This window comes from Hylaeus anthracinus, unplaced genomic scaffold (assembly GCF_026225885.1).
Source record: "Hylaeus anthracinus isolate JK02 unplaced genomic scaffold, UHH_iyHylAnth1.0_haploid 11994, whole genome shotgun sequence".
NCBI classification, from domain to species: domain Eukaryota; kingdom Metazoa; phylum Arthropoda; class Insecta; order Hymenoptera; family Colletidae; genus Hylaeus; species Hylaeus anthracinus.
In genome coordinates, this window is record NW_026534341.1 from 5684343 (window position 1) to 5707020 (window position 22678).

Genomic DNA, 22678 nt, shown 5'->3' on the forward strand with positions numbered 1-22678 from the left:
AAGGGAAATGTACCAGACAATAGAGGAAAATTAAAGGGAAATGTTCGGGAAAATAGAGGGAAAGTAAAGGGAAATGTATCAGACAATAGCGGAAAATTAAAGGGAAATGTTCCGGGAAAATAGGGGGAAATTAAAGGGAAATGTTCCAGGAAAATAGTAGAGGGAAATTAAGGGAAATGTTTTGGAAAATAGAGGGAAATTAAAGGGAAATGTGCCAGGGAATGAAGGCATGTTAAAGGAATATATCACAGAAAATGTTGGGAATTTAAAGGAAAATGTATGGAAGCCGGGAAATATTTAAATGATATATGAAAGTAGTATATTCTATCGTTATGAAGCAAGGAATCGTAACAATCATGCATTTATCGAGAAAATATAATAATGTATTAATTAATATTTTTGGCGCCATCTTATAGAAATTGTTGGAACTATATTGATTACTAGCCTGGACATTTTCTCACCGATGGCGCCACTGGTATTAAAACCGTCAGTAGCGTTACCATTCATAGGCGCGAATTTATAAATATATAAACAAATTTCAATGATAGACAAGAAGTAAAATTCCTTATCCCTTACGTATGACAATAAAACAAAAAAGAAGCATTGCATTTGTTTTTAGTCACATGGCTGCTAAACATTTAATATATTTGTAACAATGACTGTGCAATATGATCGCGTTAAAAACGATGGTGTTGTTGAAGTTTTAAAAAGAGGGGACTACAAAGAAAGATCAAGTAGCACAGACACCAAGACAACCGAGCCGATAGTAAATCGTTTATCAAAATTAAAAACGTCACCTCAACCATGGTACAAAACGCGCAAGGTTACGGCGAATCTAAAAGCTACATTGCCAGATATAAGTCCCAGAGAAGTGAGAAGGTCCTCGTTTCTTGTTTATATTTTCATTTATTCGTTTCTTCTTGATGAGTAAATTGGTGTGAATTAATAAATATAATATACTCTTCTTATAGATTCTACATGCCATACCACAAAGCGATTCTTCTCGAACTTAACGAGCAGGACTACCAAGAAGCCTACCGTCGTATGAAAGAGATTCTGGAACTCGATATAAAAATTGGTGAAAAATCATCGAGTTCCTTGATGTGGAAGAAACCATACTTGAAGAATCGAAAGGATTTCATCGATCGTCTAAAAGATGGATTGATGGCCTTTGAAAATGGCAGAAGGGAAGGTATCGATATATTCCATCGAATCTCTTCCATCTTGGAGTATAAATTAGAGAGATAAAGATGAAAGAAATAATACTTCTGTAGGTAATTCCATCGTTGAGGCAACATCGCTGTTGGACACAGCTCTCTTCTTTCAGTCGAAAACTTGGGAATGGTGGTGGATAGCAGAACGTCTCTACCAGGATGCTCTCGTGATTGCAGAAGCCATCGAGAATGACGATCGTCGCACCGTCACCTTGATACGTTACCTTTACGGTCGATTCCTCTTCAACGAATGTTGGTAGTACGATCACTTTCGGAATATTAATTCAACTCTCCTCAATGTACTCGTCGTAATTATTAGAGTTTTTAATCAGTGCAGAAGCCGAAGGAAGCTTTGAATTATCTAAACGAGGCACGGGAAGCATCTAAGAAGAAAACATGGAATGCTTCCAAGATCTTGAAAGAAAAACAAAGTTCCATTTTCAGAGAGTGTAACATCCTCCAATACAAGGCACTGTTGATTCTCGCTCGAAAGGAACGACCAGAGAATCCTGATTATGCTCTCAAGGCCTGCACGGAAGCTCTGGAAAGAGCCACGGATGGTAAACCTCGTTACTTTTCGATGGGAGAGAACAATTCCATGCCGAAATTTGATTTTCTTATCCGCGTTAAACATAAAATATTTTGCTTTAATTTGCAAAGCAGCTGACGACACAGAATACGTAAACGAAGCCCTTTACGAGCTGGGGAAAAGTTACATCGCGAGGAACGACGTCAAGCGCGCGTTGCACAGCTTCTCCAAGTTATTGGCCTTGGCGAAAAGGATTCCAGACGCTGCGGGAGTCTGTAACGCCCACATGGAATTAGCATTCGCGTACAAGGTAAATAGAACAAGAGAAAAAATTTGTACGCAAAGACAAGTAAATAATATGTTTAAGATGTAAGTAACGAACGCATAATGGGCGCAGCAATTGAACGACAACGTCCACACGGAGAAACATTTGAGGATGTTTAGAGAGAACACTAAGCAATTCGGCCTCTTTGAAAAACTCGCAGACGCCCACTATTACACTGGTGAACATTACTTGACTCAGGTACGCAAATGAATCGACACGAAATTGCTTGATGTTCGTTACTTGTTTATCAAACTTTTCTATAACAATACAAAGCGAAAACAATAATAAGCCTAAATTGCGGTAACAAATATAACGATGCCAGTAAAAGTTAAACAGGGTGAGTTACCTTGTGAGGAGTTATTTGTATAAAATCGTACTCCAACGTAAAACATTAAATGTTTATGTGTATCATTGAACCGGAGATATTTTAGGCACAAATCTTAGGTGACTCGCCCTGTTTATCTAATTATTTATCTGTGCCACGACTACTTAACATTTTCGACTTTACGTGAAATTTCATTGAAAAATTGATGGTTTGTGAAACCTACACGCCAGTCTGACAAAGTTAAACGATAAAATTATACGGAACTTGTACTGTGCAAACAAATTAAATAGTCTAATCAAACAAAATGTTCCAACGCTATTTCGTTCATTGGTACAGGGTAGTTTAACTATATCTACTTCACACTTGGAAAGCGCTCTGCATATTTACAATAAACTCGGTCTGTCCCGCGAAGCCGATCGCGCCAGAAGTATCGCGGGCATCTCTAAAGGTATCTTCCTAGTGTTTCTTGTTAACGCTTCCATTCACAAACCATTAAAATATCATAGGAATAAGTATTTATGTCTAACAATTAACGTATCAAAATAATTGTACATTTCAAAAATGTCTAAGAATTATTTATGGCAAATATGTACGCTAATTTACATCGAACAGTTCTTACATGGGATGTTCTCTTAAACGAGTACACAGTATTTATAGAGACACGTATGTACATGAATGTATCGTAATTCTTCGTAAAAAATATAAACATTCTCGTAACATACTACCGGAATTCGCAAGTCGCGTGACAGAGTCGATTTTCTTTGACTCTTGTTCAAATTGAATCAAATGAAACCTTTAGAAATGAAACGAATGTCGTTGTCATAAAAGGTATCTTTAAAATACTGATTTATTTAAGAACAGTGAACGCCCAGAAACATCCAGGTAGCGTGTTACAAAAATGCTTACGCTATCGATATAAACTAACGCGTTCTTATAAAAATTCGCACGGCGTTCGAAAAGCAACTATCCTTAAATCACTTACGAAATATTCGTATGAAACATTCGGTATCGTCAAAATATGTCTTAAATGGGGAACAGCGTACTTCGATTGACGTTAAATAAAACTTAGAACAGTTTAGAAATACGGCTACTCTTTTTATTCTATTTTACACAGTCTAGCAGTTTCTATAAATGTACCATATTCTACATCGAAATCATCCTTGACGATCAAGTACTTAACTACCATAAAAAAAAAAAAAAAACGAGAACTCGTGTACCGTAATGCATATCCGTTTGTTCGCAGGACAAGAAAGAATCGAGAAGTTTTTCGAGTTGATCTCGCGATGCGGTGAACACGACAAAGACGCCATTTCGAAGATATGCCTTTGGAAAGGACGCAGAGAACCGTTCTGGACCGACGAGATACACGGTAAACAAAGAAATATAGTCGTACACAAATATACAGTAATATACAAGATCGTTTCTTTTTTTTTTTCTTTACCCGCAAATTATTTCATACACTCTTTTTATATAAACATCGCGAGTATTAACAGCGAGCCACAAAAGATATCCTCCTCAACTGCTGACTTCAGATTGTCTATATCCTTTCAGGATACGCGTTATCTGAACTCCTTTTAGTACGATGATAGATTGTATTAATTAGAGTAGTTCCGATTGATATCAACGTTAAAAATATTTTATGTTTATATATTTGTACATACGTTGTTTATACATTTGAAATATATATTTCCCTTGTATAAATTCCTTTGACTGTAAATTTAATCCTATCACTCTAGCTAATGTCATAGCTACTTTATAAATTAAATTAAAAGAACCTAGGAAAGCTAATAGAGCAAACAGTTTGGTTACTATAAACCAATACCTTCTAATTCGTTTTTGGAATTGCACCGAATTGTTACTTTTCGCGAGAGTTTATATCAATCGAAGGTTTAATTAGTACAGTATATACATTTATACATCAAGGATAACGTAACACTTTGCCTTTAAAAATATATAAATTGTTCCAAATTACCAGTTGACAGAGTACATCTACGACTCGCTGTAGAAGTATTTACAACGTTCGCCTACTGCGGTATCGGAATATGGCCACAGTTTTCCTACTTTTAACAGTACTGCAATTTTATCAGTAGTACATATCGACGCTATACTATACAACGAATCAGTGTTTCTGATTTAATTCACGTGCGTCTACGTTTCAGCTGAGAGGTCAGACTTGGAGATGCATTATGAAACTTCGGAGGGCACGATCCCACAGTCGCAGTCACTCTTAAACGATGAGCTGACTGAGTCACAAAATTAAAATAACGTGCAATAAATACTTTCTGATATTATATATGAATGTAAAAATGACATTATGAAATTTCGAAAGTCGGGATTTGTCTCTTATCCTCGATATTTAATATATTAATAATTTTAACTTTCGATTATGAACACATTCATGTCTTACGAGAACGGAATAATACTGGATTTCTAGATTCCTAAACAAACTTAAAGAAAAAACGAAGTTTTTTTTTTAAGCGACATATGGGCATTTATCGACTTAAATAAAAAAATGGGAGAATGTAAATTCTTTAAATCACGTCAATTTTTGAACGTTCTTGTATAAGATTTTTAAATTAAATTGAATTTATATAATTTTTTAATGTACTTTTACTCAGATCTTCCGGCTGTATACACACAATTTACATACTCCCACTCAAACAATAATAATCCTTATTTCAATTTGTCTCAGTAATGCCTACTTAAATGCCTGTATATCCTTTCATAGAATGCCTAAATGATCCATTTCCGATATTGCTCGTGACATCAAAAAATGTATATTCCTTAATTTCTTTATTTGATCACGTTGCGAACTGGCTCTGAAATGATTAACCAATATATGCATGTGTAAATACTGTACTGGTAAAAACGCGTTTCCAGTACCTGTCCACTGTACAGAACATGTACAGTGTCGTCTTTAGATCTCTTGACCCACGTCGTCGTTCAATGCTTCACTGGTTTCGAAGGAGATCCTCAGTTAGTGGGGATAGCAATGATCAAAGAACAAGTCAGTCTTAGAGATTCTCTTCTTTTGTAATATGTTAGTGCTGGGTGGACATAATTGTTAAAGAAATGAATTTCATATAAAAGTTTGTAGAATATCTGTTGCAAAACCTGTTCACGGTTTACGAAGACCAATATACGATTTATAGAGAAACGGTCACGCTGTTTTCTTTGAGAGCCCCTCCGCCGTTGCTTATTTCACGCGATATGTTTTCCAAAGTTTCCATTTCGCTTGAATTTTGTTCGATGGTAACATCAACGAATTCTTGACGTTTCTGGACCTCTGCATTCGCCAAATCGAGAACTTCTTGCAACACTTCCACTGCTGCGTCGGTGGAATCGTTCTTCGATTTTCTTGGACTCGCAGTGCTCGTTTCCGTGAGATCCTTCTCGACTATCTTCCCATCGTTGTTACTTGTGCTCTTCTCACTGGATATCGATACCACATCCTCTTGCGTACACTGTACCTCATCATCTTTATTCTCGTCGCTGATCTCTATCTTTTCCGCGCTGTTGGGCGCCATTTTACTCGCTGCATTTTCCGATATACTCTCGTCGATGATACCCAAGTCTCCATCAGTCAACTCGTCCCCTGTCCTCGTGTGTTCAATCGTTTTAGAAGAATCTACTTCTTCCTCATCTGCAATATCTTCAACCACCTTAGTGGAATCTAATTCGATTGAATTTTCTTTACCATTAGTTTCATTTTCTTCGTTAATTGTTTCATTTTCTTTATCAATTGTTTTACTCTTTTTACCATTAGTTTCATTTTCTTTATCACTTGTCTCGCTTTCTTTATCATTAGTTTCATTTTCTTTGTCACTTATCTCACTTTCTTTATCATTAGTTTCATTTTCTTTATCATTACTTTCATTTTCCTTATCACTTGTTTCAATATCTTGCCGTGTACATACAATTTCTTCTTCGCCGTCGATATCTTCACTCTTTTTTTGTTTTTCTTTGCCTTCTTCTGCATCTGTAATTTTTTCACCTACTCTGCTCTCATTGCTTTCTTCATTTTCTTTATCTTGCACATCTTCCGCCTGTGGACCATTGGTCGTTTCGAGCGAAATGTCCTTGTTTTTTTCCGTTTCCGTATTTTCGAGTTGCGTAAGCGAACCGTCTTCATTTTCTTTCGCTGAAGCATTTTCTGTCGGTGAATCTGACTTATCTTGGTTTTGATCGATTTCGCCATTTTCTGTTTGCGTAAGTGGACTTTCCTGATGTTTCTTTAGCTCTGCATCTTTTGTCTGCTCGAGCGAAGTATCGTGATTTTCTTCTGCACTCGCATTGTCTTCTTTCTGAGATCCACTGGGACTGAGACTGACATTGTTCCTCCTTTCGTTTGTCTGCTCGTGCTGGTTTTGCTGGTTCAAAAATCTGCCCCTCCTCGAAGAAGTTCTGACTTTACTCGGTGAGTTGGTCGTAGATGTTTCTACAGCTCTTTGGTCTTCTGCTTTCTTAACTTCGTCCTCGTTTTGCTGATCGTCAGGATCTTTCGTTATAGACTCTACGTCAACTGTATTCTCGATTCTTTCTTCCGTAGAAGAACGAGGTCGATCGTTTGTAACAGGACTCGCATCCAAATTATTTACAACATCCACTATTTCGTCATCTTCGTCGTCGTCTACTCTAATTTGTATACACTCGTCATCTACAGCTTCTTTTACATCTGACGTATCTTTTACTATGTTTTTGATAACCATTTTCTCTAATTCCAGTTTCGGCTGTTTGTAATGTGTCAACTTGTGTGACATGTACACAAGTTTGTTTTCATAATTACTTCCACACTCTTCGCAAGCGTACGTCTCGCTGTTATCATCCGAAGATATCTCGATAACAGAGTCGTAGCCTTTCGAATTTTTCGGCGTTCCTTTTGTCGAAGATAGTTTTAAATTTCGCATCGCTGTCCTCCTTCGAGAGACTTCCTGCGTGACGTTTTTGTTGGTTAGATCAATCATAACAGGCGAAGCGCTCGTAAATCTTAATCTCTTCCTCTTCGGCGCATCGTCATCAGCTGAAGATGTTATGCTTAAATTTTGTATTACAGTGTTTCCCGCCAATATACTTTTCAGCTTCTTACGATCGCGTTTACTGTCAATGTCTGCATCGGACAAAGAGGATCCAGTTGCTCGCTTATGCCTAGTTAGAGTATTTTTCCTTCCTTTGACGCTGTTATTTATGGAAGAATCTGACTCAGAACTTCTATTAGCTTCCTTCATTCCAGCTTTAGGTACACGTAATCTTAACTTTCTCGCGATAGGCTCCTCTATCGATGATGTTAACTTAGAATCTAAATTTACTTGTTTCGTACTGGGTTTTAGTTTTTTACTCAGGCTCTCTTTGTTATCGGTAGTATCAGTTTTCATATGTCTTAAAGAACGTTTTACACCTTGCTTTCCTGTAATAATTTCTACATCGTTAATTACTTTAGAGGACGCCTCTACTTCCTTTTTACTATTCTCCAATGTGTTGTCGGTTACGACGTATGTCTTTTTACCCTTCCTATCTTCTTTGACTTCGTAAAGCTTTCGTTGATTTTCCGTCTTGTCTCTTAACACGTCTTTTAAGAAAACTGTGCAGGATTTGGTTTCCGCGAAACTCGATTGCTTGTCAATTTTATTTGTTTCGAGATTCGTATCCACCGAACAGCTTTTGCACACAATTTGTTCTGTATTCTTAAGTTTCTGGATATTGGCGTCGTTATCGCTAACGGAACTGTGACATTTCTCGCAGACCTGCAGTTTTAATTTTTCATTTAAATTGTTATCGTTCGAATCATTCATCCGAGATCTTTTACGCGCCATTGTATTGGAATCTTGTAACGTGTAAAAGTTTGTTCTAGCAGAATCGGTGACAGTGGTTTTACGACTTACAATGGCTGTTTTTATCTATAAAAATACAAATACCAATGTTATTATATGAGGCTAGCCTAAATTTAACAGTACTTGCAAAAGAAAATTACCTTAGGAAAGTTTACATAATCTATTCCTCCCTTAAGTATATTATTCAGGTTTGTTGCGATTTCTTGAGATATATTCTTCAAATCAAATAACACGTCCACTGTATATCGGCAGGACAAACATATAAGCATGCGTTCTCCCTCAGATTTTTCAGGCTATTAATAAAGAAGGCATAACATTGGAATTGCTTATTTTAGTTTTAATGAGATATAACTAATAAACATAATTATCAATTATATATATTTCTTACTTCATTGTCAAAAAGCTTCTGTAGTTTGGAAAGTATATTGTTTTCCGAAGTTTTATCTTTACTAAGATTAAAGATGTACTCCTTCTCTGTAGATTCGAAACATAAATTACAACAATACTTGCGATTGTGTTTCTTTTGCATAGAAGTGCAATGTTTGTATTTCCTTACAAACGAACTGCACTGTTTTAACTCGTATGCGCATTTGTGACAAATTTTGGTTGGCAATTTATCTGCTGTGGGTACCTACATAAATAAACACAACCTTTCTGTACTAACCTCAAAATTAGAATCAATTAAAATGGAATTATGCAAAATTAAAATGGATCATGTAAACTTGTTTACAGAAAAAATATTCGAATTTCCTGTTCTTTAACACATTTATAACCGCGATTATTATAAATCGCAAAAGGTTTATTAAACGTGAAACAGATTGGTTATCTTGCCAAATATGAAGAACGTACGCAGTTTTCTGACAAACGTACCGTGACGAGTGAGCAAATCTCGAATTGTTCATGATATTGTTTCTTGTTGTCGGCGGTGATATCCAAGAAAACACCTTCGTCGCTCGCACATAGAAAACAGTATTGGTTTGGCATAGTGACATACAACTAACACAGTGGAAACAAAGATGTAAACATACGAGAGAATTCGTCGAGTGCTCTCTGTATTCGAAAACGAAACGATTATAAGTCTAAAAAAAAAAGTTAACTATCCTAGTGGTTTCGACGAAAAGAACGAATTTATTAGATCGCAGTATATTGGCGGTAACGATGCGCATCCAACATGGCGACTGTGTTGATAATGAACCAGCGATGCTAGGTTAGCCCCCACTCGCGCATTCGCACTGTATCTGTGGCGCCAGTGATGTATCAAATACGACCATAAAACTGGCCCCCTTAGTTGCTTCAAAGGATGATGAAAATATTAGGACCACGCGTAGTCTTCTGTAGCTACAGCTCTGGCATCACGACATACACATGGTCGAAGAAAAACATTGTTACCCGTAACAGTTTAAAACGGTTACGTACAAGATTTAAACGTATTCAAATTAATCAGGCATTTAATTTATTTTTTGAGGGTATCTTAAAAAAACAAATGACAATCGATTGTTCCGTCGTTAATTTCTCATTTTATTAGAACAACTTTGCGACCTTGAACATCTATATCGTGTTTAATAGTAATTATTTAAGGTGACCCGTATTTTGATCTCACTTTATCGAGGAGAGAGCAGTTTGAAGCATTTCTGGAGGAAATATTTTCATAATTTGTCGAGAAAGACGACATCGATTTGCTTTAGATTTGTCTTTTGCTTAGGTTCTCCGTATACCACCAATGTATTTCTTTATATTTACAAATAAAAGAGTTTTTTACGAAGAAATTTTTCACCGAAACAAAATTATAGTATGTACTTTTAGTTTACATATGAACACTGGGCTTGTGAAACGTTCACAAATACATAAATAGTTTCGTTTAAGTTAAAACAAAAATGTTGGTCGTTATCCGAGTTTTCGGGTCTCCTTAAGCTTCTAAATAAAATTATAAATCTTCCGATCCTGTTTTATATATATATGTATATATATATATATTAATCTATAAAAAAAGTCAATACTTTCCCACTGTTTTATTTATTGTTCGCGTTGAGTCCATTTGTGCAGATTAGACAACGACAATAATTCTAATATGTTCAGCGGTTGTTCACGAAATTGTTCGAATCGAACTTTTAATTCGTCTAAAAATAACCTGAGAAACAAACACAAAAGGCGTCAGTTTAAAATTACTCGATCAGACACGCAACAAATACAGTGTACTATTGATCTACGAAGTTATAGTTTGATTGTGCGATCGATCACCTGAAAGATTCCGCCATTTCTTTGGACAACTCGAAGAAACTTTCCATGGAGTTGATTCTTAAATCTGTAATACTTCTTTTAACGATAGCATTGTTTTGCTTGTTCTCTTGGTTTGTTTCGTCCACTTTCGGTTGCTCGGTAGGATCTTTAACACCGATCATCGTACTCGATTGCTAAACAAGAAAAAACTTAATAACATCGAATTAATCTTTACCTTGAACTCGTAGCTAATAGCATATAAAAAATATTCGTCGCAACAGGAAGTAATTGACAAATTCCAATTTTTTATTAATCTCCTGGAACAAAAATTATGTACTCCAGCGTGTTCGAAATTACCGCACAAACTATTGCGCGCAAGCGTACTTAGGCAACTTAGGCAAAAAAAAAACAACAGCCAGTAACATCGCGATGCTACTGTTTTGTTGCAGGTTATATTTAAAAAGAGATTAAGTAATAACGTGACCAGATTTCCCGAATTATAAAAAAATATATTGAAATTTAATTACGTGGCAATTAAACATGGAATTTTTGTTGAAATTGTGCACTCTATAGTAAAATGTTGTCGAAGTATATCGAACTGTTTATTGTCGTATTATTGTTTTAGTTTCATACATACGTGTATGTATGCATCTAAAAATGTGTAATATATAGTATACATATTCTTGTCTCGCAATAACGAGCATTATATTTATTTATGTGTGTTTTAGATTCTCGAGCACCCTGACACGTTTAGTTCTTTAAGGGGAAAGTGTTTTACCCGTTTTTTTTCGTAAATCTGGTCACATCATCGACAGACAATTATTTACATATTTGCAGAATACGTGAATCGCCCATTTCCAACCGGAAGTCTTGTTAGAGGCAACCGTACGACAAGCGAATTGTTCAAACAAAAAAGGGATTCGTTCAATATTTTTGTCTTCCTTTCGTTGGTTAAACGTGTACGTCATTTCGACGGATCGGTCTGGAAGAGTATGCACACGCGGATATACAGTGATTTTTTACATTTTTCCTAACACTGAGCTGTCAAGTGCGAGCACCACTGCGATACAAGGCTCGTTTTTTTTTTTATCGTTCTTGTCGTTTAATTATACGCACACGATACGCGATGCACACTATCGCCGAGGGTCTCTCGGTGTTGTTTCGCAGAAGAGTCGAGTTTTGCATGATTTGGACCACCAGGAGACCCGTATGTCACCGTCAACTACGACGAAGGCTGACGAAGGACGCAAAGAACCGTCACCTGTCGTGGTTCTTTACGGCGCTGTGATTTCTATATTTAGCGACCGCTTCTCTACAAAATTATTGTTTTCGTCGATTCGGTCAGTCCAACATAGGGACTATGCTGATCGAACTTTCAGGGTTGTGTTGGTTGCGCGCGTTCGTCGCCTCACGCGCCGACGCGCGCACTTTACGCGGGTGAAATCAAACGACGCAGGAAAATGTCAACGAATTATGTAGGAAGGTGAATCGCAATGTAACTTTAAACTTCAGATAAGCAAATTAACCCCTTCTCGTACCATTTAGCTCGACGAAACTAGGGCCGAAAACTGATGTTTATATTTCACCCGACTATTTGTTTACGAGCCTGGCTCGTGATACTTACGTTTGGGCGAAAATCTTCATCGCGAGTCAGACTCGTCAAAGTACGACAAGGGGTTAAGTAGAATGACCGAAACGTATTTTTTGTAATGCGATGTAACAGCAAACGATCGCTAATTTTGATTGTTCAGACGCTCGATTCGTAAATGACAATCTGCACTATCGGTTTTCTATTGGGCTGCGCGTTGTTCGCCGCGATATCGCGAAGTACGACCTCGATCGCATCCTCCCAATCCTGATCCTTCGAATCCGCCCGATTGAACGAAGCCGACCATTTTATGCGAGGCATCGATATCACCGTCAAGACTTTCCTAAAATTAATATTTATACGATTGAATTCTCTCGTAATGAAATGAATTCTAGTCAGATTAATACCTGAGGTCCGAATGAAGCGCGACCATGTCGCCACCAGCCTGCTCGCCAAGCCTCCGGATGGCCTCGGTCAACGGTCCGCTGAGTCTTTGCAATCTTCTCCAAGATTGCGTGTACTGCAACCTAACAAGTTCAATGATGGTGCTGGTCAGCGCCAAGCCCACCAGAATGTACAGGGTGCACAGCAGCGTGTACTTCGGCTTCTCTGCGTACGTGCGACGACACGAAGCGAGCTATAATAACGTACAGATCGTTCTCAGAGTGCATACTGCACGTTCTGCTACTTACTCGGGACCAAGTCGCCGAATCCTATAGTAGTCATGGTCACGAAACAAAAATAAAATCCATCGAAGAAGTCCCAGTCGTCTTCCCACAACATAAACATGCCTGCACCGCAGGCGAGGTACAAGAAGAGGAGGGCGATCGCTGCAAGAGCTCCTAAAGGAGTATACCGAACAATACGTTAGGGTAAGTAGGTAAAATTAGTAAAATTAATAATCGATTTGTACTTTTTCGTTTCGAATTTGCCAGTGAAACTCACCGAGCGATCGTCTTCCAGCTAAATTTGTCGGAAGACAGGAGAAGGTACATCGAAACGGAAGCTTCGACCTCATGGTCAATCCGACTTTGATCACTGCTGCGGCAAACAGTTTCCCCCAATCGGCTATCACCGTCAACGTGAGGGGAATACCGACGAAAGCGAAGAATATGCAAAAGATCCTACCCCAACCAGTAGATGGAACTACATTTCCGTACCCTGAAAGACATAACTGTAGCATGTAAGGTGAAGACATATAAGAGAGCCCGCAACATAAAATTTCGGCCAATTTCGTCACAAATATCCTTTTCCTATTTGACTGTTTTCTACTAGAGAATACAAATAATCCAAGACTGGGAGAGCACAAACGGTGCATCGCTCCGCTAGAAAGTCGGAAACATGTAAGAAATAACGGTATCTTTGACTGAAATCATTATTACTGAAATTTTTAGTGTGTATTGTTGACATACTAAATTGGATAAAAAAAGTTGGTCTGACAGATCGTAAGCGGTGCTAAATGGGTCTGGCAGTCGGAAAATCCTTGTCGGAAAAACGAAGTTTCGGGTTGTCCAGAAAGTTCGTGGCAATTTTTAAGAAACATCCAAAGACACGTTTGAATTTTGATATATATTTATTGAATTATGTATGTAGCATTTGGTTCCACAACTTTTCCACTTTTTAAGAGGATGTCCGCGTGTTATTTGTTTTCAGCCATTCCGATATATTCAGACCTGTACCGCCTACTAAAAATCGGCGTGGACTTTCCAGACAACCCAATAGTTTGAGTGAAATCATTAATTCTGAAATTTTTTGTATAAACAGTATGTAATACATAGCGTTAAAAGAATTTGGTCCGGCAAACTTTGAATGGTGTTACATCGGTCTGACAGCCGTTTAAAAGAACGAACACACATGCGTTACCGGCGTTGAAATCTCTATAATCTAATAAAACTATCAAGTAATAATTATTTTTAAACATTATATACATTAGTTATGTACAAAACATTGCTGTGATGATTTTTATTTCATACAATTATTATTATTATTATTTAACTTCAATAAGTCATGAAATTGCACGACGCGCATACGTGTTCGCTCTTTTAAACGGCTGCCAGACCGATTTATCACCACTCAAAGTTTGCCGGACCAAATTTTTGTAACGCTATGTATTAGATATTGTTTATAGAAAAAGTTTCAGAAATAATGATTTCAGTCAAACTACTTCGTTTTTCCGACAAGGTTTGCCGACTGCCAGACCCATTTAGCACCGCTTACAATCTGCCAGACCAACTTTTTTATGCAATTTGGTATGTCAACAATACACGCTAAAAATTTCAATAGTAATGATTTTGGCCGAAAGTCGAATTATTATAATACGTCATAGTGAAGCGTTGCACCACTGAATTCATGCCAGACCAAGCATTTCTGAACTAGGGAGACATACCATCTTCGGAAAACAGGTTCATTTGTGTAATGAAATGTGTCGCGGGCTCTCGGACTTTTATATGTGGCACAATAAAGATAACAAAACTTATTACCGATCGTGGTAAGGACAGTGCTCGCGAAAAAGACCGCTTGTAGAACGCTCCATCTTTCAGTGGGTATCGGCGGCAGCTCTGCTGGTCCCCGATCCTCTTGATCGATCGTGTCTGCTACGAAACTTATCAACAAACCACCCTGCGCTGCTTCTTGCACAGCCTCTTCGTATTCTTGTAATTTCACGCTGACCTGCAATCATCTTCTGCCATCGTACACCTTTCAACTTTCGACACGTTTTAAATCTGTTTAAACGATTTCAAGAACAATGTTCGTTTCGCGAATACTGTCCGCGTTTTCTCGACTTACCAGAGTGTGCAAGTTCGAGACGTCGGAGTTATTGGAAATGGAGTCGACGAACGAGCGTCTCAAGGTGCGCAAATTGGCGCGCAGACTTTCCAAACGCGCCTGTTCCGCCGGAAGCTCGATATGCCGAAAAACCTGACAGCGGGGGCAACAGTCACTAACGACATAGCAGCTTCGAATCTACTTGTACAGCGTCGATACCAAGAACGTTAACATCTCGTGATCAGGAAATATAATACGAAATATGCTAATCCTAATTTATCTGATAAAATTGTACTCGAGCGCACTTGCGAACTTGGCGAATCTCGAGTGGGCGTCTCGACGCCTGTTTACCATCGATACTCGACCGTATTTACCAAACGCATGTCCGGTTTACGTTTCGATAGCGTCGTTAATCATTCCCTCTGAAGTTGAATTTAGAAAAAAAAAACACGAATCGTAGAGCGAATGATTTGCCTTGTATTATTATAACTTTCACATCAAATAATATAATATATTATTTTCAAGCGTAAAGAATAACAAAACATTAAATATAATGTACTGCGGTCGTTTTGGTGATATCGCATCCTACGATAGTGTCACTATGTGTTTCTAATAGCGCTATTGGATGTATTTAATAATGACGTGTTGCGATCAAACGAACAGATCGAGAATTGAAAATAAAAATGTTATTCGTAAACGTTCGACAGAGTATGGTAGATAGCAATCGCAACCGAGCGTACGATTGGTCCATTGCTAAAAATAAAGACACCGATTGGTAATCCAGACACACGTTGTTATTTCTATAAATATTACGTTCCCCGTAAACTCTGGTAACCAAACAATTAGAGACGCGAACGTTCGTGGGCCGCCCGGAGGAATACCGATCAAGACATCGTCGTCGATGTTTGTCTGTATATTTTCGAATCTTCGATAGGACGTAAGCTGCGCGTTCCTCGGTAGCGACCACTTGTATTCCTAATTTAACGACATTGTACTTTCGCCATAATGCATAGTGGGGCAAAATCCGAGAGAGCTAGCGAAAATTAAACAAACAGATTCTGAAAATCGAGGATTCTCGTTTGGGGTGCGCCACTTAAGAGTTTCCTTCGTCAAGGTCATGCGCAATTATTACGTAAAGCGAGTGTTACGAGTACTATTTTCATTACGTTCAAACATTTTTGACATATAGCATCTAATCTTCATATATTTCTTTTCGGTCTACTAGTATTTAAAAAAAAAAAAAAACATGAGGTGCGAGCACGAAGCAGTTAAGTATCGTTGTAAACAAGTATTAAAATATGGTATGCGTTTTTTAACGAATGAATAAACTAAAGAAAGTGTGCATACAGCCGGAGTCTGACTCACCAAACCGCCAATTACCGTGTAGAGCATCAAGGTAATTAAAAGTCCCACGTGGCCGGCGGCCGCTTTGAACCTCTGCATGTACTTCTCGCGGAGGAATCGCCTCTTTTCTACGGCCTCGTTGACGATGTCGTTTCCTGGAGTAAATTCCACGGTTAAATTCGCCTTCTTGGACGTCATTCTAAACGCGCGCTTCTCACAGACCACGTAACCGTCTGCGTCGCCCAACCAGAACTGATCAGATTTGCTTCCACCACGGTTATTTCCGTATGGTGCAGCGACTGAAGCGTCTCTTCTTAAAATCTTCGCTCGAGACTCGATTTGGAACAACGCTCGGTATTAACTCTCTGGACCACGAGCTCCGTTGACGTCTGACGGAGCCCAGTTGACAAAACATTGCTTCATTTGCTGGTGAAGTGTCGCTACTTAGAGTAAAGTCATTTTTTGATTTAATTTTCCATGGGAGTCGAGTGAAGAAGACTGTTACCAGTCGAGGAACCTTAAACAGCAAAGAATAAACTACTTGAAAATGAAATCTCTCGAGATAATATAAACGATTCGTAATATTAATTGTAATACCTTGAAGAACGCTTTGGCGCCATATTTTAAAACTCGACAGCATCGAGTATACGTTGTATACATTGCCTGGTTGGGGGTGCACAAGATCCTATTGCGTGTTTCTGATATTCCACTCGATGCACAGTCGATAATGCAGCGCTATGAAAGAAGCGTAATCGTTATACTTGAAAGAAGTTTGCGAGCTCCGAAAAGAGTGAAAATTCGAACGAAAGTGGAGGCTACCTTTAGGTAATTTAGACGAAATTCTCGATGTTTACTAGGAATTAATTTGATGACCGAATTCAGCGAATATTTTTCGTAAGTATTCTTTGTAAATAGTGTTTGACAGGTTATCCAGTATTATGAATAATAGTTAAGTATAATTGGAAATAAATCGAATAATAGTGACTAAAAATGATATTGCTACTATGGTATTCAATACAGTACAACCAAATATTGTACTACAGAGAGCATTTTAACAGAAGATAATGGCTTCTACTTGGATACCAAATGTATGCACATAGGGCATCCATCTTATTTTCATCAATGTTTACAATACTGAATATAAAATAGTACTATTGTTTCATTGCTAAACATCATTCTTTTCAGATCATGACAACCGTGAAAATTCATGGTGGAATTGACATTTTACGATTACCTGTCAACCAAGACGAATGCATCTTTCCACCGTGGCACATTAAATACACGCAGTCTCACATATTACATTCTAAATGTTCCAAAAGTGAAAATGGCTGTAGTGCTGACGATGCAAATGCTTGCCAGTTTTGCATGTATGACAGTAAACTTTATTTGATAACGAAACTTGCATCAGCTTAAGTCTTATAATTGATTTAATAGTTTCAGTCATACCTTAGACCTGCCACACATGCCAGACATGGTATTTCCAAACAATATATTACTCCTAAAGCATCAAAGCGGTGCAGAACTACAATTCAATGCTCTGGATGCTTTGAAAACTGTTTCAAATGGGAAAGTTAACGTGCAACTCGCGTGTGCGGAAGCATGGAAAGAATCTAGGTAGGAATTTTCATCTTGTCTGTTTAATTTGTTAACGCATTTGTAAATGAATAGTATTTTAAAAATAGGTTGGAGAGCAGCGAGTATCTAGAAGAAAAAGTAAAGCCATTCGATTGGACGTTTACTATTTCTTACACGGGTACAGCGTCTAATTTAGAAGTTCAAGAAACTAACGAACGGATCGATATGGATAAATTGAAGAGAAGAGAGAAAATCCTGTTTTATCACGATTTAACGTTATTCGAAGATGAACTTCACGACAACGGTATCGCGGTTTGTTCCGTGAAAATTGTAAGTTAGCGAAATTGTTATATCTGTATACGATAATTAGAAAAAGATGAAGTGGACTTTTGCTCCGCAGCGCGTTATGCCCAGCAGCTTTTTCATTTTGTTAAGATATTTTTTGAGGATCGATAACGTAATGATAAGAATTAACGATACTCGGATTTATCACGAGTTCGGGCAAGACTATATGTTGAGAGAGTACACGACGAGAGAAGCCAAGGTTGAAGAGTTACGCGTAAGTAGCTTCGCGATATAAATAAAGTTATGTTTACATTTTTCGATCTTAACAGCTTATTTTATTTTTTTAGGTTCCACCTTCGCTCTTCATAGAGCCGAGCGAGATAGCTCCACATTTACCTTTAACTGGAAGCTACTATCATAAATTAATAATTCCCTCAAGTAAAACGGAACCGGTCACGAACAATGAACCAGTCAATGCAACAATAACCGATGGTCAAGCTGTTAGCACCAGTACAAATAAAACAGACAATTCGGTTACTTAAAAGTTGCATCAACGCGGGAAATATCAGTCCAAGATAAATAATAACCGAACAACTATTGATAAAATGAAACGTTTAAAGAATTTCAAAAGTAATAGAACAATTCGAAAGTTGCTACGTGATTCACTGGAATATCATAAACGCTTTCATTGTATTATGATTCCACAAAATTTAGTCAAAAAATTTGAAATTTGCGATGTTTAATATACAAATAGAGCATACAAATGTTGTTTTATTGTTCACTTCTAAATAAAGGCTTTTTAAATATAATTTGTATCTTATTAATTTTTTACATAAACCCTTATTTATATAGGTACCTTTACATTTTTCTTCTCCAGGGGAAATTCTGGTCTATCTGGATGTTCATCGTACCTTTTTCGAACAACAGTGAACAACCACGAATACAATTTTGCATTATAATCCCATTCATCTATGCATATTACTTTGTTTGCAAGAAAATATAACTTAACAGTCGATATGTCTAGAAATGTAAAATCATTTTCTGGCCTGTGACCAAACATGAAATCAAGTGCACAATATCCTACCGCGTGCACATACTTGCTACGTTCCACATTCTTGCCCAATAAACCATGTTTGGTTTCTAAGAACCAGTTATGTTCAACAATCTGTGTAACAATTGAAAAGGTCAACATTTTTTTTCTCAATTGCTGCATATCAAATTAATCTCTTACTTACTGCCATTTCATGCATACTTGTATCAGGAGGATAACTAAACTGTGGACGCGGGTTAGGAAAGACTTTTGGGCATTCTTGATTATTCAGTGATTCGATATTCATATTTCTCGCAATTTTATGATACTTTTCATCGATCGTTCGTCTTTCAAGCTTTTGTGCATCGAAAAACTTTCTCTCAAAATAAACAGTAACGGATCCTGTACCATCGTCAACTGAAATTAACCTTTTAGCATAAATGCTTATTTTCAGATTTTTGTAGATTTTTATATATAAATTGTTGGTTACATTCGTTACATTTACCCTGGTATTGATAATATTTTGCATCCTCCTTAACAGTCACAACGAATCCTACTATCTCAATTTTACCTAATTTAATATTGGGCATATTGAGAGGATGAAATTTCACACAATTATCTTCAAAGAAAGGCACAAGTCTGTTCAATTCCATTATTAAGAACGGTTCGTGTATCGACACAGAACCTGAAACAATTTGTCTCACAAATATGAACTAAAATCAGGTACACATCCATGTACCTTTAAAATTTTTGAAATTCACCCATTCTTCCTTCTCAGAAAGGTACAATGGAAAATCATAATCTCCACTGTGCGAAACGAAATCTGGCTTTATATCTTTCGGTAGATTCGTCCAATGTGTTAAACCTGACATTTTCACAGTACATACTCTATTTTTACGTAAAAAAATTGCCGGTAACAATTTCTTCGGTCACTAGTAAAGAAAGATTCAAAATATTTGAAACCTAGCTTTCACGAAGGTATACTAAATTTCATGGTTCGACGTTAGGGTGCGCTGTTAGTTCAATTTCAAAATCATAACCTCACCGTGTTAGTTCGATATTACATTGCGATCAGCGCTACTCTTGCGATTCGAAAATGTTTGGGAAAACGATGGAATTCTATTGATCTTTTGTTTATGCAGTATAGATCGCAATGTTTGCAAATTTTGTTCAACAACTTTGTTCCCCTTATTAAAACGGTAAATGCAGAATATAGATACGAGAAATATCGTATTTTATAGAAACTAAAAGAAAGGGAGATTCAACTTTTCAATCGAATCCAACTTGATCCTTAACTTTTTGGGGGATATTGAAAAATCAATGTTTGGACTGTTTGGAAAGTCCATGTCGATTTTTAGTAGGCGGTACAGATCTGAATATATCGGAATGGCTGAAAACAAATACATCTGTACATTCCTGAACAGGTGGAAAGGTTGTGGAACAAAATGGTACACATATAATTCAATAAATATACATCAAAATTCAAACATGCCTTTGAATTTTTCTTAAAGATAGCCATGAACTTTTCGGACAACCCAATACTCGAAAAAGAGATTTAAACTTAAACATAACTGTGTGTTTAAAAGAAGCGTAATCTATGGAACATGTATCGACTGAGAGATAATTAAAAGAGAGAGGAGTCACGTATGAAAACGAAGCTTGAAATTGAAGCGTAAATTTTGATAGTACAGCGAGAGGGTGTTCAGAAATAGAGATCAATGTATATCGATAGCTAATCGAGATCTATGCAACATATTTTGTTCTGCGAAGATCATAATTGCTCTAACCATTCGTACAGTATCACGATCGACTAACACGGATCGAGTCCCGTGTGCATTGTTCCTTTACACACCGTCTGACCTTGGGAAGGTCACGCCTGTTACACGTACCTCGCATTCCACGAATCCCCCGCGTTCCATTCTTCCAGCGTACTTCGATAAGCAGTAACGTCTCATTCTTGAGAGTCGGTTAATAAATACGTGCCTTCTGTAATCAAACCCTACACGCTACTGTTTTCCAAAGTAGGGGGCGTGCTGGACGCCTCGCCATCCAGGGGGCGGGGTGGGGGGCAAAGAATTTTTAATCTAACGCTTTAATGCAACGCAAACGCATCGTTTCGAAACGAAATACGTAGCCATATTATATTATCTGGGATAAACTTAATCAGTATCTGAAACAAGATGGAAATGAAATGCGTCAATGTCCTCAAATGGGTTGAATATAACACTTATTTCTTCTAACGAAATTAAATTAATCTAAGCGACGGTCGTTTCCTTTCCCGCGAAAAATTAAAAATTTAAGATTTCACGATTCGAGACGTTTGGAAAGCGGATAGTTTAAAAATGAAGCAATTATTCACCGATTAATCTTCGTTTAGCAGAGGGTGTCCATGTTATGGAAGAGACCGTCGCATTAAAATGTAACGCATTCTAGTCGGCCCTCGAGAGAAGAACATCCCGATTCCCAAACGCGGCAAGGGGATGTGGACGGGTAACCATTTCTGGCTTAACTATCGCGATAAAAAGTAGAGAAGGAAAGGAGAAGCGAAGCGAATCGATCGTTGATCGTCCGACATTGTGTCACGGTACATGTATCTCTGTGAAAGAGACTCGAGCAAAAACCGACCAGCTTCGCGACACGGCAGGAGAGGAGAGCTCGGACAGGGCTATCGATAGGGAGCTTCTTTTCGTTCGATAACTTTCGATTAATCTTGAAGCCGGAAACGCAACATCCTGGCGAAGCTAGCACCCAATTTTGTCGGAGTTTTATGCAAATATTGTGCTTGGCGACTTCTTGTTTCGAGATTCAAGTTGGCACCTGGCTCTCGGAATAAGTTGATGCTTGGAGACACGATTTTTAACCCATTCACTGCCAACTACGAGATGGCTAATAGTTTGCACCGCAAGTTTAGATTGTTTGCAATCGAGGTACAAGTTGAGATACTGGTCGAGGAACAAGTTAAAGCTGTCGAGGTATAATATATTAGAAAGGAAGAGGAAAAAAACGATTAAAATTTGCCTAGCAGACAATGGGTTATTAATCGATGTCCTGCACAACTGGTGGAGGAAGAGGTACAGTTTGTTCTATTAGGTTGTCCCGAAAGTTTCTTTCGCGAGTTACGACTCAATTATTTTATGTAGTCGTGTTTATATAAATAGACAATCAAAATTTCATAGATATTCATGTTGTAACAGCAATGGAGCAAAATGAATCGTGCACAATTCAGTAATGTAACACGAAACATAAAATATTGTGCATGTATTACTTATTAATAAAGCGAAAGAAACTTTCGGGACGACCTAATAGTTCCCGTAAGTGTCGCGACACTTTCCTCCGTAAGGATCGCTATGTCTACTACTTCTAGGAACTGTTGACTCGGATGCAAGACTTGTTATCGATGCTTACCAAGCATCCAAATGGTGAACAATTCTACCCATTCTAACTTTAATCGCGAGAGGTTCGTCCCCATCGCTGTCCATCGCTACCTCGCATGCTACCATGATGCGTAGGTGTTTCCGGCCGGCTGAAGCACGGGCATCTGCCTGGTCTCTCGGCGCGCAAGAACGACGAGGACAGTCAGAGACCGAGGGAGACGTGAAGAAAGAAGAGAGAGAGAGAGAGAGAGAGAGAGAGAGAGAGAGAGAGAGAGAGA

The 22678-nt window shown here is 37.9% G+C and overlaps 5 protein-coding genes and 1 long non-coding RNA gene across 14 annotated transcripts in view; 3 read left to right on the forward strand and 3 right to left on the reverse strand.

Annotated features, from left to right (window-relative positions):
• Positions 1–531: 531 nt before the first annotated feature.
• On the forward strand, positions 532–3971 carry LOC128888452 (uncharacterized). Its single transcript, XM_054145323.1, has 8 exons — positions 532–879; positions 972–1192; positions 1275–1466; positions 1547–1774; positions 1878–2053; positions 2141–2266; positions 2730–2841; positions 3637–3971. The coding sequence occupies exons 1-8, from the start codon at positions 656–658 to the stop codon at positions 3969–3971; spliced, it is 1614 nt and encodes a 537-aa protein (XP_054001298.1). The 5' UTR covers positions 532–655.
• On the reverse strand, positions 2299–21069 carry LOC128888440 (myb-like protein X). Of its 9 annotated transcripts, XR_008460259.1 has the most exons (11): positions 20916–21069; positions 16734–16871; positions 16158–16653; positions 14814–14945; positions 14507–14696; positions 12972–13187; positions 12719–12868; positions 12434–12635; positions 11555–12369; positions 10460–10632; positions 9716–10349 (listed from the first exon to the last, which is right to left on the reverse strand). XR_008460259.1 is itself a non-coding variant. In XM_054145301.1 (7 exons), the coding sequence occupies exons 4-7, from the start codon at positions 9203–9205 to the stop codon at positions 5540–5542; spliced, it is 3258 nt and encodes a 1085-aa protein (XP_054001276.1). In that variant the 5' UTR covers positions 9206–10349; positions 10460–10604; positions 10674–10755; positions 11555–12161; the 3' UTR covers positions 2299–5539. The 9 variants fall into 9 exon arrangements, 6 of the variants coding, with proteins under 6 accessions (XP_054001276.1, XP_054001274.1, XP_054001275.1 ...); XR_008460258.1 differs by lacking the exon at positions 20916–21069 and having other exon boundaries at positions 16158–16673; positions 16734–16809; XR_008460256.1 differs by lacking the exons at positions 12434–12635; positions 12719–12868; positions 12972–13187; ... (3 more) ...; positions 16734–16871; positions 20916–21069 and adding exons at positions 2299–5212; positions 5277–8287; positions 8362–8514; positions 8610–8852 and having other exon boundaries at positions 9092–10349; positions 11555–12158.
• On the forward strand, positions 13132–16019 carry LOC128888453 (uncharacterized). The gene is made up of 2 exons (XR_008460261.1): positions 13132–13209; positions 14525–16019. It is a non-coding gene; the product is annotated as an uncharacterized LOC128888453 (long non-coding RNA).
• Positions 16871–18805, forward strand: LOC128888446 (TIP41-like protein). Its single transcript, XM_054145316.1, has 6 exons — positions 16871–17030; positions 17322–17503; positions 17571–17750; positions 17819–18041; positions 18112–18270; positions 18344–18805. Exons 2-6 carry the CDS (start codon positions 17325–17327, stop codon positions 18536–18538), a joined length of 936 nt encoding a protein of 311 aa, XP_054001291.1. The 5' UTR covers positions 16871–17030; positions 17322–17324; the 3' UTR covers positions 18539–18805.
• Positions 18821–19948, reverse strand: LOC128888447 (uncharacterized). The gene is made up of 4 exons (XM_054145317.1): positions 19766–19948; positions 19532–19711; positions 19232–19443; positions 18821–19161 (listed from the first exon to the last, which is right to left on the reverse strand). Exons 1-4 carry the CDS (start codon positions 19896–19898, stop codon positions 18841–18843), a joined length of 846 nt encoding a protein of 281 aa, XP_054001292.1. The 5' UTR covers positions 19899–19948; the 3' UTR covers positions 18821–18840.
• LOC128888443 (aldehyde dehydrogenase 1A1) overlaps positions 19164–22678 on the reverse strand; it is a 127982-nt gene continuing 124467 nt past the window's right edge. Inside the window, exon 12 of the mRNA XM_054145306.1 lies at positions 19164–19174. The gene's annotated coding sequence lies outside the window, so the exon portion shown is untranslated. The remainder of the gene's footprint in view (positions 19175–22678) is intronic.

Excerpts from the sequence above, each read along its gene's own strand:
- LOC128888446 (XM_054145316.1), top strand. The coding sequence starts at position 17,325 with ATGACAACCGTGAAAATTCATGGTGGAATTGACATTTTACGATTACCT. Across the intron at positions 17,504-17,570 it reads AATGCTTGCCAGTTTTGCAT|TTTCAGTCATACCTTAGACC; the intron begins GTATGACAGTAA and ends TTGATTTAATAG. Across the intron at positions 18,271-18,343 it reads CCAAGGTTGAAGAGTTACGC|GTTCCACCTTCGCTCTTCAT; the intron begins GTAAGTAGCTTC and ends TTATTTTTTTAG.
- LOC128888452 (XM_054145323.1), top strand. The coding sequence starts at position 656 with ATGACTGTGCAATATGATCGCGTTAAAAACGATGGTGTTGTTGAAGTT. Across the intron at positions 1,193-1,274 it reads TGAAAATGGCAGAAGGGAAG|GTAATTCCATCGTTGAGGCA; the intron begins GTATCGATATAT and ends ATACTTCTGTAG. Across the intron at positions 1,467-1,546 it reads TCGATTCCTCTTCAACGAAT|TGCAGAAGCCGAAGGAAGCT; the intron begins GTTGGTAGTACG and ends GTTTTTAATCAG.
- LOC128888440 (XM_054145301.1), bottom strand. The coding sequence starts at position 9,205 with ATGCCAAACCAATACTGTTTTCTATGTGCGAGCGACGAAGGTGTTTTC. Across the intron at positions 8,515-8,609 it reads AGAAGCTTTTTGACAATGAA|CCTGAAAAATCTGAGGGAGA; the intron begins GTAAGAAATATA and ends CTTTATTAATAG. Across the intron at positions 8,288-8,361 it reads ATTATGTAAACTTTCCTAAG|ATAAAAACAGCCATTGTAAG; the intron begins GTAATTTTCTTT and ends GTATTTTTATAG.
- LOC128888447 (XM_054145317.1), bottom strand. The coding sequence starts at position 19,898 with ATGTCAGGTTTAACACATTGGACGAATCTACCGAAAGATATAAAGCCA. Across the intron at positions 19,712-19,765 it reads GAATTTCAAAAATTTTAAAG|GTTCTGTGTCGATACACGAA; the intron begins GTACATGGATGT and ends AAATTGTTTCAG. Across the intron at positions 19,444-19,531 it reads AAAATATTATCAATACCAGG|TTGACGATGGTACAGGATCC; the intron begins GTAAATGTAACG and ends GGTTAATTTCAG.